Source organism: Myotis daubentonii, chromosome 7 (assembly GCF_963259705.1).
Source record: "Myotis daubentonii chromosome 7, mMyoDau2.1, whole genome shotgun sequence".
Classification (NCBI taxonomy): domain Eukaryota; kingdom Metazoa; phylum Chordata; class Mammalia; order Chiroptera; family Vespertilionidae; genus Myotis; species Myotis daubentonii.
Window position 1 is genome coordinate 11024579 of NC_081846.1, and position 17395 is coordinate 11041973.

Sequence of the window (17395 nt, forward strand, 5' to 3'; positions counted from 1 at the left end):
GTTAACTGCCAATCTTAGTTGGCAGTTAACTGCCCATCATAGTTGGCAGTTAACTGCCAATCATAGTTGGCAGTTAATTTGCATATAGCCCTGATTAGCCAATGAAAAGGGTATCGTCGTACGCCAATTACCATTTTTCTCTTTTATTAGATAGGATGGGCATTGGAGACTATGTACGGTCTTGTGACTGAGCAGCTCCCTCATCTGGCTTCCTGCATATAGAAAGTTCCCTGTGAAAACTCTTCTGCTAACAGTTGTTTTCTCATGTCTAATTATATGGTTTAAAAACTCCCAACTTGTCTTACTCCTCAATTTAGTGGGAAAAAGACTGGAGTTTCCTATTAGGTTATCTTCAGACTTTGGGGCCCCACCCTGCATGACTGGCTTCAATGAACTTTTAAAATCCAACTCATATATAAGTTGGGAGCTGCCTAACATAGGGTTGAAATATGTATATCTAAAAGTTTCAAGTTTTAAAACTTGAAGGAATACTGCAACCCAAATATTATTGAAAGAGGAAGTAAGGTGTTTTCCTTGTTCTTACCTGTAACTTTATGGATAAGAACTAGGTGAAACTGTGTGGATTCCTTAATTTCATTACCTGCTAACGCCTCCCTGCAGGAGAATAGATGTTATCTCTATATATAAAAGCCTGTTCGACCATTCGACCAGTAGCCATGATGTGCACTGACCACCAGGGAGCAGATGCTCAATGCATAGCCATGGAAACATGGAACAGACTGATGAATCTCAGAGGGAAGAGGGGAGGGGGAGGGTGGGAAGAGATTAACTGAAGATCTTATATGCATACTAGAGGCCCGGTGCACAGATTTTTTTTCCCTTTATTGAATAAGATATTACAAATGTGTCCTTATCCCCCCAGTGTCCCCACATCCCCCCAATCCTACCCTCCCCCTCCCCTTCTGTTGTCCACACCCATCACTTAGGCTTATACCGGTGCACAGATTAGTGCACCAGTGAGGTCTTTTGTCCTGGCCGGCGGGGACCAGGCCGAAATGGGAAGTCTGATATCCCCCGAGGGGTCCCGGATTGCGAGAGGGCACAGGTCTCTAGTGAGAAGATAAAAGCCTCCTTTAATGTAATTTCAATCACATTTGGCTAGTGGCCACTGTATTGGACAGCACATCCCTAAGTGTTTAGATTTCATTTTATGGTAATTGGGAACCATTTGAGGTATTTGAACTGGAGAAAAGAGATAATTAGATTTTAATTTAACAAATTCCATTATTATCTGTATATAGGTGGAAGAAATTGAAGCTACAGAGACCAGTGGGAAGCTACATAGCAATTCAAATGAAAGAGTGTATTTATCTTAAACAGTGGCAGATAATTGGATGAATATTTGAGTGCAAAATCAATAGTTGATTTTGTAATTATTTTATAATTGCTTATTTTATTACATTGGACCATGACTGATACGATAGCACAGTCAATATTCTAGTAGTGGTAGCCAACATGTTTTCAGCATTTGCTAAATGTCAAACCTTACATTTATTATTTCATTTAGTTCTCTCAACAGCCCTGTGAGATAGGAAATATTATTTTCAATTTACAGATGGAAAACATCAGTGTGACACAGATAGTAAATGCAAAAAAGATTTGAAAGGAAAAGAATACAAAGTAATGTGGCAAGCAGGATCATGAAATATTTTCTATTTTGTGGGAGCTTCCTAATTTTGGCACACAGGTTATAAAAATGTTATTTTTATAATTATTAATATTTATTGAGCATATACTGTGTGTTAGGCATTGTGATGTAATAAGCCTTGTACACATATTAGGTTGCTTAATTTTCACAATAGCTCTGTAAAGAAGGGCAATTTTCTATCATTATCTTCATTCTTATAGACTAGAGCAGTGGTTCTCAACCATCCTAATGCCGCGACCCTTTAATACAGTTCCTCATGTTGTGGTGACCCTCAATTTCATTGTTACAAATTGAACATAATTAAAGCATAGTGATTAATCACAAAAACAATATGTAATTATATATGTGTTTTCCGATGGTCTTAGGCGACCCCTGTGAAAGGGTTGTTCGACCCCCAAAGGGGTCGCGACCCACAGGTTGAGAACCACTGGACTAGAGGCAGAAATTGATGTGCAATCATAGGATGACTTGTTTAAGAAAGTGACAGAGCAGGGATTAGGATCCACATAATTTGGCCCCAGTGTTCCTGTAGTTCTTTTTTGTTGTTGTTGTTGTTTTTTTTAAAATATATTTTATTGATTTTTTAGAGAGGAAGGGAGAGAGATAGAGAGAAACATCGATGAGAGAGAGACATCGATCAGCCACCTCCTGCACATCCCCCACTGGGGATTGCCCGCAACCCAGGTACATGCCTCTGACTGGAATCGAACCTGGGACCTTTCAGTCTGCAGGCCGATGCTCTATCCACTGAGCCAAACCGGTTTCGGCTCCTGTAGTTCTTAATACATTTGTGTGCTGTGTGAATAAATATTGTACAATGTGGAGATAGATCATTCTGTAGTATTTCAATATACCAAACTCTCTTAGCCATGAAAGTGACTAAGCTTGAGATTTAATTAATGTTGTTTCTGGGTGTGTGTGTGTATCTTTCTTTTTATGGCCTCTGGCAGTAAAGTATAGATCCTCAAAGGCTTTACTCAGGCTGTGTGGAATGGGGCTGACTTATGTGTTAAATTATTAAGGTCTTGAGTTTATTAATTCTGTTTAAACGCTTACCTCTTTTTGTCCACTAAACTCCATTTTATTCCTGCTCATGGTTCAAAGACAGTGTAGTATAGTGGGAAGAGCACAATTGGATTCGTATATCCTTGCATTTTAAATTCAGAACTATTGATTATTAGCTATGTGATCACAGACAAGTGACATATCCTTAGAACTTCCCTTTTTCTGACCTCCAAAATGGGGGAAATGAAACCTCAGATAGTTATAAGAAATACATTGGATGATTTTATATGCTAAACTCTTTAATGTTTGCTTTAATACTAGGCATATGGCAGATGCTAAAAAGCTAACTGCTTTACTTCTTACTAAATGAAACATTTAAGTATCATTTCTTATCCTTGTTCAGCTTCCTAGGAGAACTGTGCATGTGCCAAACACTTGGTCGCTCTGACCTTTAGACTTTAAATCAGATTCTGTGGAGTTCCTAGATAAACTATAAGGAAAAATGCATTAATTCTTTATGGCATTATGAGACTGTTTTGTTTCTAACTTTTACAGAGAGAATCCTCTGCTTTATTAAAAAGAAAAAATGATAAGGAAGCTCCAGTTACTTGTATTTCTGGAGATCTATCCTGAATTGATGAATGAATGAATACTCGAATGAATGAATGGCATGGTAGTTGGAAATGAAAAGGCAAATAATGAAATCCTTGAGAAAATTGCCCAAGAGATAGGTTTTTCTCCCTGAAATATTTCCATCTTCTCAGTGATGATGAAGACAGTGGCAATTTATGATCTGATTTTGGAACAGTATATTAATAGAAAAACAAATACACAAAAGGTCAGCAGTCTGCATATTTTGAGAACATTCTTTTAGGAATTCTGATTTGTAGCGTAATACTTTTATTTTAGGGAAATAACTAATGATAAAATAACAAAGACTCATGAATATCATGTTGAAATTGATTAAATGTCAAGGATGTGAAGGGAACAAATTTAAACATCATTTTACAAAAATTATATGTTTTTATTGATTTTAGAGAGAATAAGGGAAAGGGATAGAGAGATAGAAACTTCAGTGAGAGAGAAACATTGATTGGCTGCCTCCTGCATGTCCCTCCACTGGGGACTGAGCCTACAACCCAGGCATGTGCCCTGATCGAAAATAGAAATAGCAACCTCTTGGTTCATGAGTTGACACTCAACCATTGAGCCATAAAGGCAGGGCTGAACATCATTTTTAATGATGCAATTGTAATTTTAAAATACATTCAATAAATCATTTTTTCCCCCAAATCAGCTTTGAGGTGTAACTTACAGAGCACAAATACACAGATTATAAGTCAAATCTGATGAGTTTGATAAAACACACGTTAATGTAACTGCTATTCTAATAAAAAAACAGAAAATTTCTATCACCCAGGAAAGTTCCCTTTGTGTTCTTCTGAGAGACAGCCAATGATCTAATTTCTGTCACCCTGCTCTAGAATTTTGTATAAATGAAATACACAGTGTGTATGCTTTAATGCCTATCATCTTTTGCTGAACATGTTTTTAAAATTATTGTTTGTTGTTATATCAATTGTTCATTCATTATTAGGGAATAGCATTCCACTGTGTGAATGTAGCACAATTTTTTATCAGTTAACCTGTTGATGGAATTTTGGTTTGTTTACAGCTTTAGGCTGTTAAAAATAATTCTATGAAAATTTTTCTTATTGAATTTATTGGGGTGACATTGGTTAATAAAATTATATAGGTTTCACGTGTATAATTCTATAATACATAATCTGTATATTGTATTTGTGTGTTCAATGCCCCAAGTCAAGTCTCTTTTCATCACCATGTATCCTTCCTGTACCATCTTCTACCTTACCCCAACCTTCTTTCCCTCTTGTAATCATCATACTGTTGTCTGGGAATATGAAGTTGGTTTTTTTCCCTTAATCCCTTCACCTATTTCACCGAGTCCTACAACTCCCCTCTCCTCTGACAGCTGTCAGTCTGTTCTCTATCTATGAGTCTGTTTCCATTTTGTTAATTTTGTTTATTTGATTCTACTCATGAGTGAAATCATATGGTACTTGTCTTTCTTTGACTGGCTTATTTTACTTAGCATAATGCTCTCCTCTTGCAAAGGGTAAGATTTACTTTTTATGGCTGAGTAGTATTCTATTGTATAAATGTACTATAGCTTTTTTATCCACTCATTTACTGGTGAACACTTGGGCTGCTTCCAAATCTTGGCTATTGTAAATAACACTGCAATGAACATAGATAGGGGTCTATATATTCTTTCTAATCAGTGTTTTTGTTTCTTTGGATACACTCCCAGAAGTAAAATCACTGGATCATAATGCAGTTCCATTTTTAATTTTTTGAGATAACTCCATATTGTTTTCCATAGTGGTTGTATCAGTCTGCATTCCCACCAACAGTGCATGAGGGTTTTCTTTTCACCACATCCTTTCCAACACTTGTTTGTTGATGATAGCCATTGTGACAGGCATGAGGTGATATCTCATTGTGGTTTTAATTTGCATTTCTCTGATGATTAGTCACATTCAGCATCTTTTCATGTCTATTGACCATCAGTATGTCCTCTTTGGAGAAGTGTCTATTCAGGTTCTTTGCCCATTTTTTTAATTGGATTGTTGTTGGTTTTTGGTATTCAGTTATATAAGTTCTTATACATTTTGGATATTAACCCCTTATCAGATGTATCATTGGTGAATATATTTTCCCATTCAGTGGGTTTTCTTTTTTTAATCCTCACCCGAGGACATGTTCATTGATTTTAGAGGAAAGGAGATCTGAGAGACAGAGTGAGAGACGCACAGACAGAGAGTCAAAGACAGAAACATTGATTGGTTGCCTCTTATATGCACCTTGCCCAGGGACTAAAACCTGCGACCTAGATATATGCCCTGAACAGGAATTAAACCTGAAACCTTTCTGTGCCTGGAGTGATGCTCAACCAACTGAACCACACTGGCTCTGGCGGGTTGTCTTTTCATTTTGTTGATGGTTTCCTTTGTTGTGCAAACATTTTTAGTTTGATGTAGTACTATTTGTTTATTTTTTTCTTTTGTGTTCCTTGCCCAAGGTGATATATCAGAGAATATTGCTATGGGAAATGCCTGAGATTTTACTGCCTATGTTTTCTTCTAGGATTTTAATGCTTTTGAGTCTAACATTCTATGACCATTTTTGTATAAGGTTTTTTGTGGATATGTTTTCACTAATCTCAGGAGAAATGGATAGACCATGTGGTAAATGTATGTTTAACTTTAGAAGAAATGCCAAATTGTTTTCCAAGTGATTATACTATTTTATACTCTCACCAGAAATGTGAGTTCCGGTAGCTGTACATTTTCACTTATGTCTTTTAACCATCTGTATGTCTTAGAAGTCACTTATACTTGTTATGGTTAGTCTCTTTAATTTTAACTATTTTAATGGTTGTGTAATGGAATTTCATTTGATTTTAATTTGCATTTCCCTGAATAACTAATGATGTCAAACATGCTTTCATGTGCTATTTAGCCATTTGTGTATGCCCTTTTGTAAAGTTTTTGAGTCTTTTACCCATTTTTAAATTGAGGTATTGGTTGATAGAACTTCTTGATAGAAGTTCTTTGTCAGATATATGTACTGAGAATATTTTCAGCTGATGTATTGCCTTTTTATTTTCTTAATGATGTCTTTCAATGAGTTTTTAATTTTTATTAAAACCACATAATCTTTTCTTTTCTTTTTTGGTTTGTGATTTTTGTGTACTAGCTAAGAAATTTTTATCACAAGGTTGCAATGGTATACTCTTATATTTTCTTTTAGAAGATTTTAGTTTTCATTTTATGTTTAGGTTAATGGTACATTTTTTATTTGATTTATTTATATATTTTATATTTCTCAATTCATTGAACAAATATTTATTGAGCACCTGTTCAGTGCTAGGCACTATTTTAGGCACTTGATGTCCATTAGTAAACAAAAACAGGTCACTCATGGTAGCCCCTTAGATAGGCCCTGCACTTGTGAAACCTACATTTTATAGGGAATGACAAATTAATAAATAAGTCAGTTATACAGTATTTTAGAAGGCGAGAAAGAACCATGAGGTAGGGCAACAGAATAGGTAAAAGTAAAGGTGACTAAGAAGGTTTGCAGTTTTAAGAAAGGGTGATAAAATTAGGCTTCATTGAGAATATGTCATTTAAAGAGTGAATTTAAGATGAGGGAATTAGCCATTTACCTATTTGAGGGAAGAATGTTCTGGGTATAGAAAACAGCTATTACAAAGGTCTTAAGGTTGGAGCATGTCTCACATGTCCCAGTAACAGCCAGCAAACCAGTGTAGTACAAGGTAATAATGGATAAGGTCACAGAGATAGGGGAGGACAAATTGTTTAACAGCGGTTCTCAACCTGTGGGTCACGACCCCTTTGGCGGTCGACCGACCCTTTCACAGGGGTCGCCTAAGACCATCCTGCATATCAGGTATTTACATTATGATTCATCACAGTAGCAACATTACAGTTATGAAGTAACAACGAATATAATTTTATGGTTGGGTCACAACATGAGGAACTGTATTTAAAGGGCCAGAAGGTTGAGAACCACTGGTTTAGAATCTTAGAGGCTATTATTAAGACTGTAACTCTGTGTGACACAAAAAGCCATTTGGGGGTTCACTATAGTTAGAACATATGTCTTCCTGAATGTCACTTAGAGATTTTATTTTATTTTTTTCTTTAGATTTATCAATTTACATATGCATAATAGGAGTAAAATCTTTTTTTATTTTTTGACAGATATACTTAATACTCTAACGGTTTTCTTATTTCAGAAAGATCCAGATTACCTGAAGCTATGGTTGGAAAATTTTGTTTCTAGCTATGAACAATTCTTAGATGTTGACTTTGAAAAGCTGCCTACCAGGTATGTAGAAACACTTAATATCTTACCCTGGGGTGAGTTTCTTAATTTTTGGCACAAAGACTTCATTGATGACATATACAAGGAAGGCAATTATGTGACACACATGATACTCCTTCCTGTATAACCCTGCTCTCATGGCAGACATTGCTCATTGATCACAGCAGCCCTTTTTGCTGATACTAGACTTGCTTCTAGAAGGTTCTTTTCTTTGGTCAGTCCCTGGCAACTGTTTGTCCTGCAATTTGCTTCAGTTCTGAAACTACACTGAGCATTAGATCCCACAATTTAAGGGGAAAGTCCTCCATAAGACTGCCTAAACTTAAACAGTTTGTAAGTCTTGGGAGCCACACATCCCACCAACCAGCTATAAATTTGGGGATTCTCACAACTCCCTCAGGTTCAATAATTTGCTAGAATGACTCACAGAATGCACTGAAAACACTATACTTACTGATTATGTTTTAATCATAAATGATACATGTAGAACATGGCCTGGAAGGGTCTTGGATGCAGGACTTCATGTTGCCCGCCCTGAACATCAGTGTGTTCAAATAAAGAAACTCTTTGGGCTTTGGGTGTCAGAGTTTTATTGGGTCTTTTACTTCATTGATCATGTGATTGAACTCAGTCACCAGCTTCTTCCCCTCCCAGAAAGTTGGGAAAGAGGGTCTTTTAGATGTGGCCAGCCTAGCTTTTCTCAAAACCTGCGAAGGGCCTACCCTGCGTCATTTCTTTTGTATAAAATTTCTTTATTCTACCACAGGCATTTGAATTGAAACTTACTTTTCTATCTCTGACCTTAGAGTAGGGCCTTAGAAAAACATCTTGGTAGGTGTGAAGTATTTGTATTTTAAAAAGCTAGATTTGGAAATGGGGGGAAAATTCAAATCTATGGAGATATAAGTGAAAGTACAAATATTCTCCCATTCCTCTTCCTGCCACCCCTTCCTAACTCTCACAGTTTCAAGCTCACTTCCCAGATAAAGTTGTATCTCAAGTCATCTTGAAGACCCTAGTATAAGTCAGGTAGCAGAGGTTAGGTTGGCTGACTGGGTTAAGAAAGCTGGAGAAATGAGGAGACACTTTAATTACAAGAGAAACTTCATTTATGGAGATGTGTTGAGAGGGGAGGGGAAAAACGGATGGTGTTTGATGATGAGAAAGAATATCTAGAGAATTAAAAATCTTCAAGGAGGAAAGCATTTGCAGTTTGGGGGTGGAGGTAGGCAGTAAGAGGGTAGGCACAGATGAGTTGAATATGGAGAATCAAATGGGAACCAGATCATGAAGTTCCAGCATGCATTGTTAATGGACTTTGATTTTTTGTTATGGAAGATACAAATCTCTACTAAAGAATTTTCTGCATAAGAACATCATGATGAAGTGTTTTTAAAGTCGCTTTGGTGGAATTTGGAGGTTGGATTGGAAAAGGGTTAAGACTGAAGGTAAGAAGCCCAGTTAAGAGGTGATTGTAATAATTCAGAGAAAAAAAATCAGTAGAGCTTTGGACCAATGCATTGAACTTTTTTTTTTTTTTTAAGGGAAAAATGGTTGTTTTGTTTTTGTTTTCAGTGCATTGAATTTAAGAGAAGATGTGGTTGTGCTTCGAAAGCCATAGTGCTGCAATGTTTATAAATACAGTTTCAGAATTCTTCCTCATTAGATTATTTATAACAGGTTTATAAAGGTTGAAAAGTATTAAAATTTTAACTCAAAATAAGGTTGTATATTGATTCCTTCAAAGAGTATTCTTGTAGTTTGTGCTTAGAAGTGCTTTTAAAATAATTTATAGCTCACTTTATATCTTGAACCTAAGGATTTTATGGAATTAAGATTTGGACTTTTGAATGCTTGGGATTTTCTAAGGGGCACTTGTTACTGTCCTTACATTATAAGTGTCTCCTTTTTGGGGACATTATTTCTAAAAACATTATGTACATTTATAGTACCACTACTGTATTAAAGTAAGTGGAAGAATGCCAAGAACATTGCTTTATTTATAATTTTGTTGGCTTACTTAAAATTGTATTTTATAGCTTCATCAGAAAACTGAACGATAAATTAGATTTTACTAGTAGAAAACTTTCAATTTTTCAAGTGAATGCTATGTACAAGATGTATGAAATTAGTCTAGTCAACCATAAAGTGGAAACTCACAGATAATCATTTAAAGTAAACTGATCTATAGAATTTACAAGTTAATTCATACCACAAGGCAAGGATTGCTTTTACTGGAATTTAAAGCCTTGACATGTAAGCTGGATTTCTTCCTGTGATAGAGACAGTAATTAGCACCTCTTTACAATAAACATTCAGTAGCCAAATACAGGAGTAGAACAGATTTCTGGAACTGATTTGGGAAATTTCAGGAAAAAGGAATCTAGAATTTGGGTAATAAAGTCCTAGAGGTGGGAAAATGCTTCTCAATTCTTAAATCCTCATCATATTAGAATATGGCTAAAAATTTCAACTTTGTTTATACATCATGTTCTAACCAAGCCCCAATTTTATAATGAGTTAGTTAAAAAAAATCAAACATAGATTTCTCTTTTAGAAGCTTATTCTTTTCCTGTTTAGTAAATACGTGCAAATAGAGAATGGGACAACTAAGAACAAAAGGGACTACTTCTTTAAGTAACTAGGATTGAATATTAGAAAATGTGGTGTTTGCTTATGTTTTTGGAAAAGTGAGAAAGAATAGGTGAGCTTAATCTTGAAAATCAGTTATCTTTAAATATTTATTATTTTGAAGTTATTCTCGTTTTTCTAATCACCTCTTTTTTTTAGCTTTTCAGCAAGAAAAAAGTATAAATACAAATGAGAGTTTCTCTGGTACCATCCTATATAATAAAAGGCTAATATTCAAATTGTCCCCTCGACCAGGAGTTTGACCAGGGAGTAGGGCCGGCTGGCCAACCTCCCACATCCCCTCTCCCTAACTGGCCTGGGCTGATTGGCCCCTATCAGGGTGGGCTGGTCAGACCCCACCTGTGCATGAATTCATGCACCAGGCCTCTAGTCTATAAGTAAGAGAGAATGACAGAATCCACAGCTACAAGTGAAGTAATGCCTAGACTAAAATGAAACATGTATTTTTGTAAGATGGTTGTAGAATTTGACAGTCTTGGCAATGTGACCTGTGATTTATTTTCTGTGTAATTTAATTAAAGTCAGGTGTTTATTTTATAAAACACTTTACGTTGTAATGTGGTTCAGAAAGAGACTAATAATACTTAGTATTATTACTAAGTGTCTACTAGTAATGTGCTTTACATTTTCTGGCCACAGTGAATTAATTAACCTTTTTTTAACTCAGCGTAAAAATAGTAGTAATACTTTATATTAAGCATTCAGAAGAGAGACAGTTATAAAGTATAATTGTTATTAGAAGTTTTTTAGGGTACTTCTTTGTGATTTGGGCATTTTTCTTAATAGAGTTAAGGAAATTAGTATACAGTGGCTTACAAAAAGATTCTTAGGCTTTAGTGATAGTACTTTTAAAATATATTACATTTTTAGAGTTATTTTCATATTTTAAAGCTGAAAATGCACATTAACTTTCTGGTTTAAGAGCCCTGTGGAGTGAGGCAGAGGATACTACAATTTTATAGATTAGGGAACTTTAGAGATTAAATGAAGTGCTTCATGTTACAGAGGTGGAACTTAGTAAGCAGGTCTTCTGACTGTGAATCTAGGGCATTTTTATTTAAGAGATACACAGAGGAGCCAGTTACATCTGGTGTTGGATTTGTCCTTAAAGAACCATATAGTTTTCTTACACAGAAACCAGTTGTCAAAAAAATTGAAATATTACTTTAAAAAATCTTCTATCGATGTTCATGCTTGGGGTCTACATTCACCTCTTTATTCCGTCTGCTTTCCTTTTGCTGGTTATCTTCTCTCCTTCATCTGATCGCATAGATAGGTGAATATTATTTATTTAGTAGAGCACTTGACAAATATTAAACTAGGTATAAGTACTACATTCCTGTTTGCTAGTTATTTCTTTTAGAAATAGTATACACACAGTATTTCTAAGTAGAAAGTGAACTAATTTATATTCTAAATATTTTCTTTAAAAATAGCACAATTGAAAATATAAAAAGTCTTTTTCTCTGTCCTTTCGGTAAGCCTCCTCTGAAGTAAGGCTAACCATTCCTCTCTAATAATCTTCTCCAGTATCACTAATCATCTGGCGGTGCCCTGCAGAGAAGAAGGCATGGAGTGTCTGGAATAAAAGAGCTTCTTTAGGATTTGAGCTGAAAAAGCAATTCCTCTAAAGTACAGAACATTTTCTTCCTGTATTTAAACTCCTCCTCCTCCTCCTCGTTTAAAGTATTACATGAGCCTCCTTTCCTCCATTGACCTCTCCCCACCCTTCTTCTTTTGTTCTCCTAATATTGTAGGGTAGATGATGTGCCTCCAGGAATATCTCTGCTTCCTGACAATATTCTGCAGGTTCTGAGGATCCAGCTACTACACTGTGTTCAGAAAATGGAAGATGGGTTGGAGGAACAACAGCAAGCCTTATCAGTTTTGCTTGTCAAATTCTTCATTATTCTTTGCAGGTATCTAGTGCAAATAAACTAGTTATTTGTTTTAAGTAAATATTACCAAAATGGTAATGCATTTATTGATTATCAATGGTGTTTTATCATATGGAGCATTAAAGAATGAGTGCACCTTTTGCAATAGGCTTGTGGTTTGTTATTATATTGAAAAGCCTTTTTAGTAACTATACCTAGTTATACAAAGATTCAGCCAAGATTTAAAAAAATTGCTTTAGAGCAGTGGTTCTCAACCTTTTCAATGCCACGATCCTTTAATACAGTTCCTAATGTTGTGGTGACCCCCAATTTCATTGTTACAAATTGAACATAATTAAAGCATAGTGATTAATCACAAAAACAATATGTAATTATATATGTGTTTTCTGATGGTCTTAGGCGACCCCTGTGAAAGGGTCATTCGACCCCCAAAGGGGTCGCGACCCACAGGTTGAGAACCGCTGCCTTAGAGTAAAGACAATGACAGTTTTTCCTAACCAAGAGTTAGTTGCACTGGTATTTTCTAAGTGGTTCTCACCTATAGACATATATACATTTTTAGTATTGTGAATTATTTTTGAAATGTATTTTTCTAATGTTTTGTTTTATAAATGTACCAAGAAAGTATAGTTATTCTATAGCTTATATTTTCTAGGGTTATAGATAATTAGGTCTGTGGTATGTGGTATGTCTAAGTATCAACTGGGAAGCTTAATAGAAATATAGAATGTGAGCCTTACTTACAGAAATTCTGATACAGAAGAGCTCAGGCACGCTGTGTCTCAGTGGTTGAGGGTTGACCTATGAACCGGGGGTTGCGTTTCTCTTCCTAGTTGGGGGACATTTATATCCTGCTATGTTTCTGAATTCATTTATTAAATTTAGTGGTTTTTTAATAGAGTCTTTAGGGTTTTATATGTACAATATCATGTCTTCTGTGAATAATGATAGTTTTACTTCCTCCTTTCCAATTTGGATGCCTTTTATTTCTTCTTATTTGATAACTCTGGCTAGTACTTCCAGTACTGTGTCAAACAGGAGTGGTGAGAGTGGGCATACTTGTCTTGTTCCTGGTCTTAAGGGAAATGGTTTTAGTTTTTGCCCAGTGAGTATGAGTTGGCTGTAGGTTTGTCATATAAGGCTTTTATTATGTTGAGGTATGATCCCTCTATTCCCACTTTGCTGAGAGTTTCTATCAAAAAAGGGTATTGGATTTGTCGAATGCTTTTCCTGCATCAATTGATAAGATCACGTGATTTTTGTCTTACAATCTGTTAATGTGCTGTATCACATTTATTGATTTATGGATATTGTACCAGCCTTACATCCCTGGAATAAATAAGCATACATTTTTCTCACTATTCATACATAATAAATATATGTTTATTATTTTCTTCTCACAGAAATCTATCTAATGTGGAAGAAATTGGGACTTGTTCTTACATAAATCATGTCATCACTATGACAACACTTTATATCCAGCAAGTAGGTGTGAATTAATATGTTCCTTTTTGTGGTTTTACTGAGAGTAACTAAGTTTTACTTTTTCTGTAGTATAGTTACTAAAGTTAAATGTTTTCAGAGTACATAATAATTGAGAAGAGAATTAAAATTACCATTGATACAATATATTTCAGGCATCTTATACATATCTAAAAGTAGAGATGCAATTATTAATATATTTAAATTTAAATAAGCAAATTATTTTATAAATGGCTAGTTATTTAAAAAACTAGCCACATTTAAAAATCCAAAAAACTTGTCATTTTATGTATTATTTATTCATCAAACATCTCTTATTGAGCACATAGGTTTTTTTGAAAAGATGTTTGGTTATTCATTGGAAAACCTTCCTAGGAAATAAAGCTTGAGAGGTTGCATTCAGTTCATCTGATTAATTGACTATATTTTTTAAATTCAAATGGAACTTAGACTTATTTGAATAAAAATAATTTATTATTAGATAATGAATGAAACGTAGTCCTTTAATGTTACAGGTAAGGATGTTATACAGTTTAATATTTTTAACTAAATATAATTTTATGATTAACTTTATTCTCAGTTAAAAAGCAAAAAAAAAGAGAAGGAATTGGCAGATCAGACATCTATTGAAGAATTTGTAATCCATGCATTGGCATTTTGTGAAAGTTTATATGATCCATATCGGAATTGGAGACATAGAATTTCAGGGTATGTCTTATAAGTTGTAATTTTCATTTGAACCTGAATGTCATAATATGTGCAATTCTTCAAAGCAGATTTTATTCTCTATCAAAGCAATTGGTAAGATGTGTATAAGATGACCCCCATTTCTGTCTCTGAAGTAGAGACTATATTGGTGGTAATGAATTCATGATAAATGCCACTTCCAGATAATCAGTTTACCCTGAACTTTCATTTTGTGATGCAATTGAGTGCTTATAATCAGATAGGGAAATTTCAGAGCACAGTAGCATTAAGTAGAGATTACATATTTTTTAAGGAAAGGTCTCTGTTTTTAAAGCATATTTCATAATTTGAAAATGATTTTTAACATTTTGTCTAAGGGGTTGGTGCGGGGTAGAAGGGGTCAATGGGAAAAAGAACAAAGGGGACATCTGTAATACTTTCAACAATAAAGTTAAATTAAAAAGCAGAAACAAAAAAAATAGCAAACCCCACAACATTTTGTCCATTTATTTTTATTAAATGGAGCTTGTGTCAGTCACGGTCTAGTCAGGAAAACAAACCATACTAGTATTTAAAAAGAGAGAACAGCCCTAGCCGGTTTGGCTCAGTGGAACTGAAGGGTCCCAGGTTCGAATCTGGTCAAGGGCCCATGCCTGGGTTGTGGGCTTGATGCCCAGTAGGGAGCATGCAGGAGGCAGCCAATCAATGATTCTCTCTCATCATTGATGTTTCTATCTCTCTCTCCCTCTCCCTTCCTCTCTGAAATCAATAAAAATATATTAAAAAAAGAATATAGGATGGGCAAAAGTAGGTTTACAGTTGTAAGTGAAACACAGTTTATTCATGTATTGCTATTATATTTTCTACAGGAACAACTGTAAATCTACTTTGCTCCACCCTATATAAATCAAGGAAATTGTTTAATAGATATTAGAGAACTCAAAAAGCATAGGGGGGCACTGATAATACAAACACAGTGACTTCAGGAAGCAACTACTTCCCTGGGCCTGAAGGAACAAAGGGAAAAGATTGGAGTTATCAGAAACTAGAGGTTTGGAGAGCTTCTGAAGTGCGGCTTGGACCTCTGAGGAAAGAGCATTGCTTAGCCAGTGTGGGTACTGCTGAGCAGCCATAAAGAGGCTAGTTCTGAGATTGCCAAAAATAAGTGGAAGATAGGAACCAGCTGCAAATGTTGCAGTTAAGAACTATTGGCTGGTAAGGAATAAGGAATGAATCCCCTTTTTGCTCTTTAACCTTTGGGCTCCATTTAGTACTCACTGTTGGGGAACTCAACAGTGGGGTTTCTTGGAAAAGTGAAATATAGTTTGCAGAGTGCCTGTCCCAGAATCACAAAGCAGATAGAATATAGGATGATGGGTTTGGAGTTTAGTGACAATAGTGTAATTACCAGTATAGAGCTCAAAGAAAAGAGTTGGTAAAAGTACATTCTATTTGCGTTGGCCTCACAGAAGTCTGTGGAAATATTTCAGCTATCAAAACTACTGGAATTGTCATTTAAAAAAAAAACACTGATCCCAACCCATACTGGAGCTATATTCTTAAAATGGAAGAAGCCAGTAGTGTGGACTTTTTGTGTCCAAATAAAATTTCAAAAAGTGTCATAGAGTAGCCTGATTTCTGATGAATTTTAATGGCCCTGTCATAATAAACTATCTTAGGTACCAAATTAGCAGTACTGCTGAACAGTTCTTTTACAGATTGGAAATTTTAAATAGCTAGTTCCTTTTTTCATTTCTAGTTTGGAGACTTAACCTGGTAGCTATGTTTAACCATTAAGCATTTTTTAATTTTTGCTCACTTCAAGAGAGGAAATCCTTTCATTGGTGAGCATTTAAGTGATTGACTAGATTTCCTCTTTAAGATTATGTCAGTCCTGGAGATGTATTATTCAGTACACAAATTAAAAGTAAAATATTAAATTTATTTTATAGCTATTTTTGTAATCGTGCCATCTCTACTTGTCCATGATATAATTTGGTATTAACTTCTTTTTAATGATAGACGAATCCTTAGTACAGTGGAAAAGAGCAGACAGAAATATAAGCCAGCTTCTCTCACTGTGGAGTTCGTCCCCTTCTTTTACCGTAAGTAACTGCTCTAATTTCTCTTACTTTGATTTGGTGTTAGTAGCCCTGTGACTTTAGGGAAGATATTAAATTCTGACTTTCCATTTGCTCATTCGTAAATGGGGGCATAATATCATCCTCATATGGAATATTATGAGAATTAAATAAGATGGCAAAAAGTATCTAACATACTACCTGAAAGATTGTTTCTCTTTTCCTTTCCTGTGAAAAAATGCATATCAACCTTGCATTTTATAGATATTAGCCTTTCACAAATAGTTCTTGATGTTTCATTGTCAGACATTCCCAAGACATAAGTCATATTATAAAAGAAAAATCTTATTTGTTTGTGTATTATATTCACAGAGTGTTTTCAAGAAAGTGAACATCTCAAGGAAAGCCTTAAGTGTTGCTTATTGCATCTCTTTGGAGCCATTATAGCTGGTGGGCAGGTGAGGAAAGTGTTGAATGTTAACATATGAAACAGTGGTTAACAGTGCAAAAAGCTTTCCATGGATTATTTAATGTATTCTTTGTCTTATTATAATTTCATGAACCTTACAAATATTTTTCTAAGTTTATATCTTTTTAAAAACTAATCTGCTTCTTTTGTTAACTTCTCAGAAACCTAAGTAATAATATTATCACTAGAATTAAATTAATGCATAACCAGATTTAACAGTTTTTGGTATTATAAGTTCTTACTTGTGGTGACTTTTCAGCTGCTAGTTCTTTCTTTAGAGTATGGAGGATAGGCAGCCCTATTAGTCCACTTGATGAAATCAAGCTCTAGCAATTTGATTTTCTAAGACGTGAATTTAGTCACTCTTCTGTTGTCTTATAATTAGTAAATGCATATAAAGAAAGTTTAAACAAAGCCTTAAGAAAAAAGAAGGTTTATTTTGTAATGTTAATTTCTTTGTTTTTAAGTTGAACATCTTCAAAGCTGTCTGGTAAACTTTTGAGTATGATTACCAGTT

General features: G+C 34.9%; 1 protein-coding gene across 7 annotated transcripts in view; it reads left to right on the forward strand.

Annotated features, from left to right (window-relative positions):
* Positions 1–17395, forward strand: part of NBEAL1 (neurobeachin like 1) — a 110432-nt gene that overhangs the window by 11158 nt on the left and 81879 nt on the right. For 6 of the 7 annotated variants that reach the window (XM_059702868.1, XM_059702871.1, XM_059702873.1 and 3 more), the window contains exons 2-7: positions 7521–7612; positions 12019–12180; positions 13563–13644; positions 14222–14349; positions 16351–16433; positions 16782–16867. In XM_059702868.1, the coding sequence (XP_059558851.1) occupies positions 7521–7612; positions 12019–12180; positions 13563–13644; positions 14222–14349; positions 16351–16433; positions 16782–16867 (633 nt within the window). Of the gene's footprint in view, positions 1–7520; positions 7613–8947; positions 9058–12018; positions 12181–13562; positions 13645–14221; positions 14350–16350; positions 16434–16781; positions 16868–17395 lie in introns of all 7 variants that reach the window. The other variant, XM_059702874.1, reaches the window with a different exon arrangement.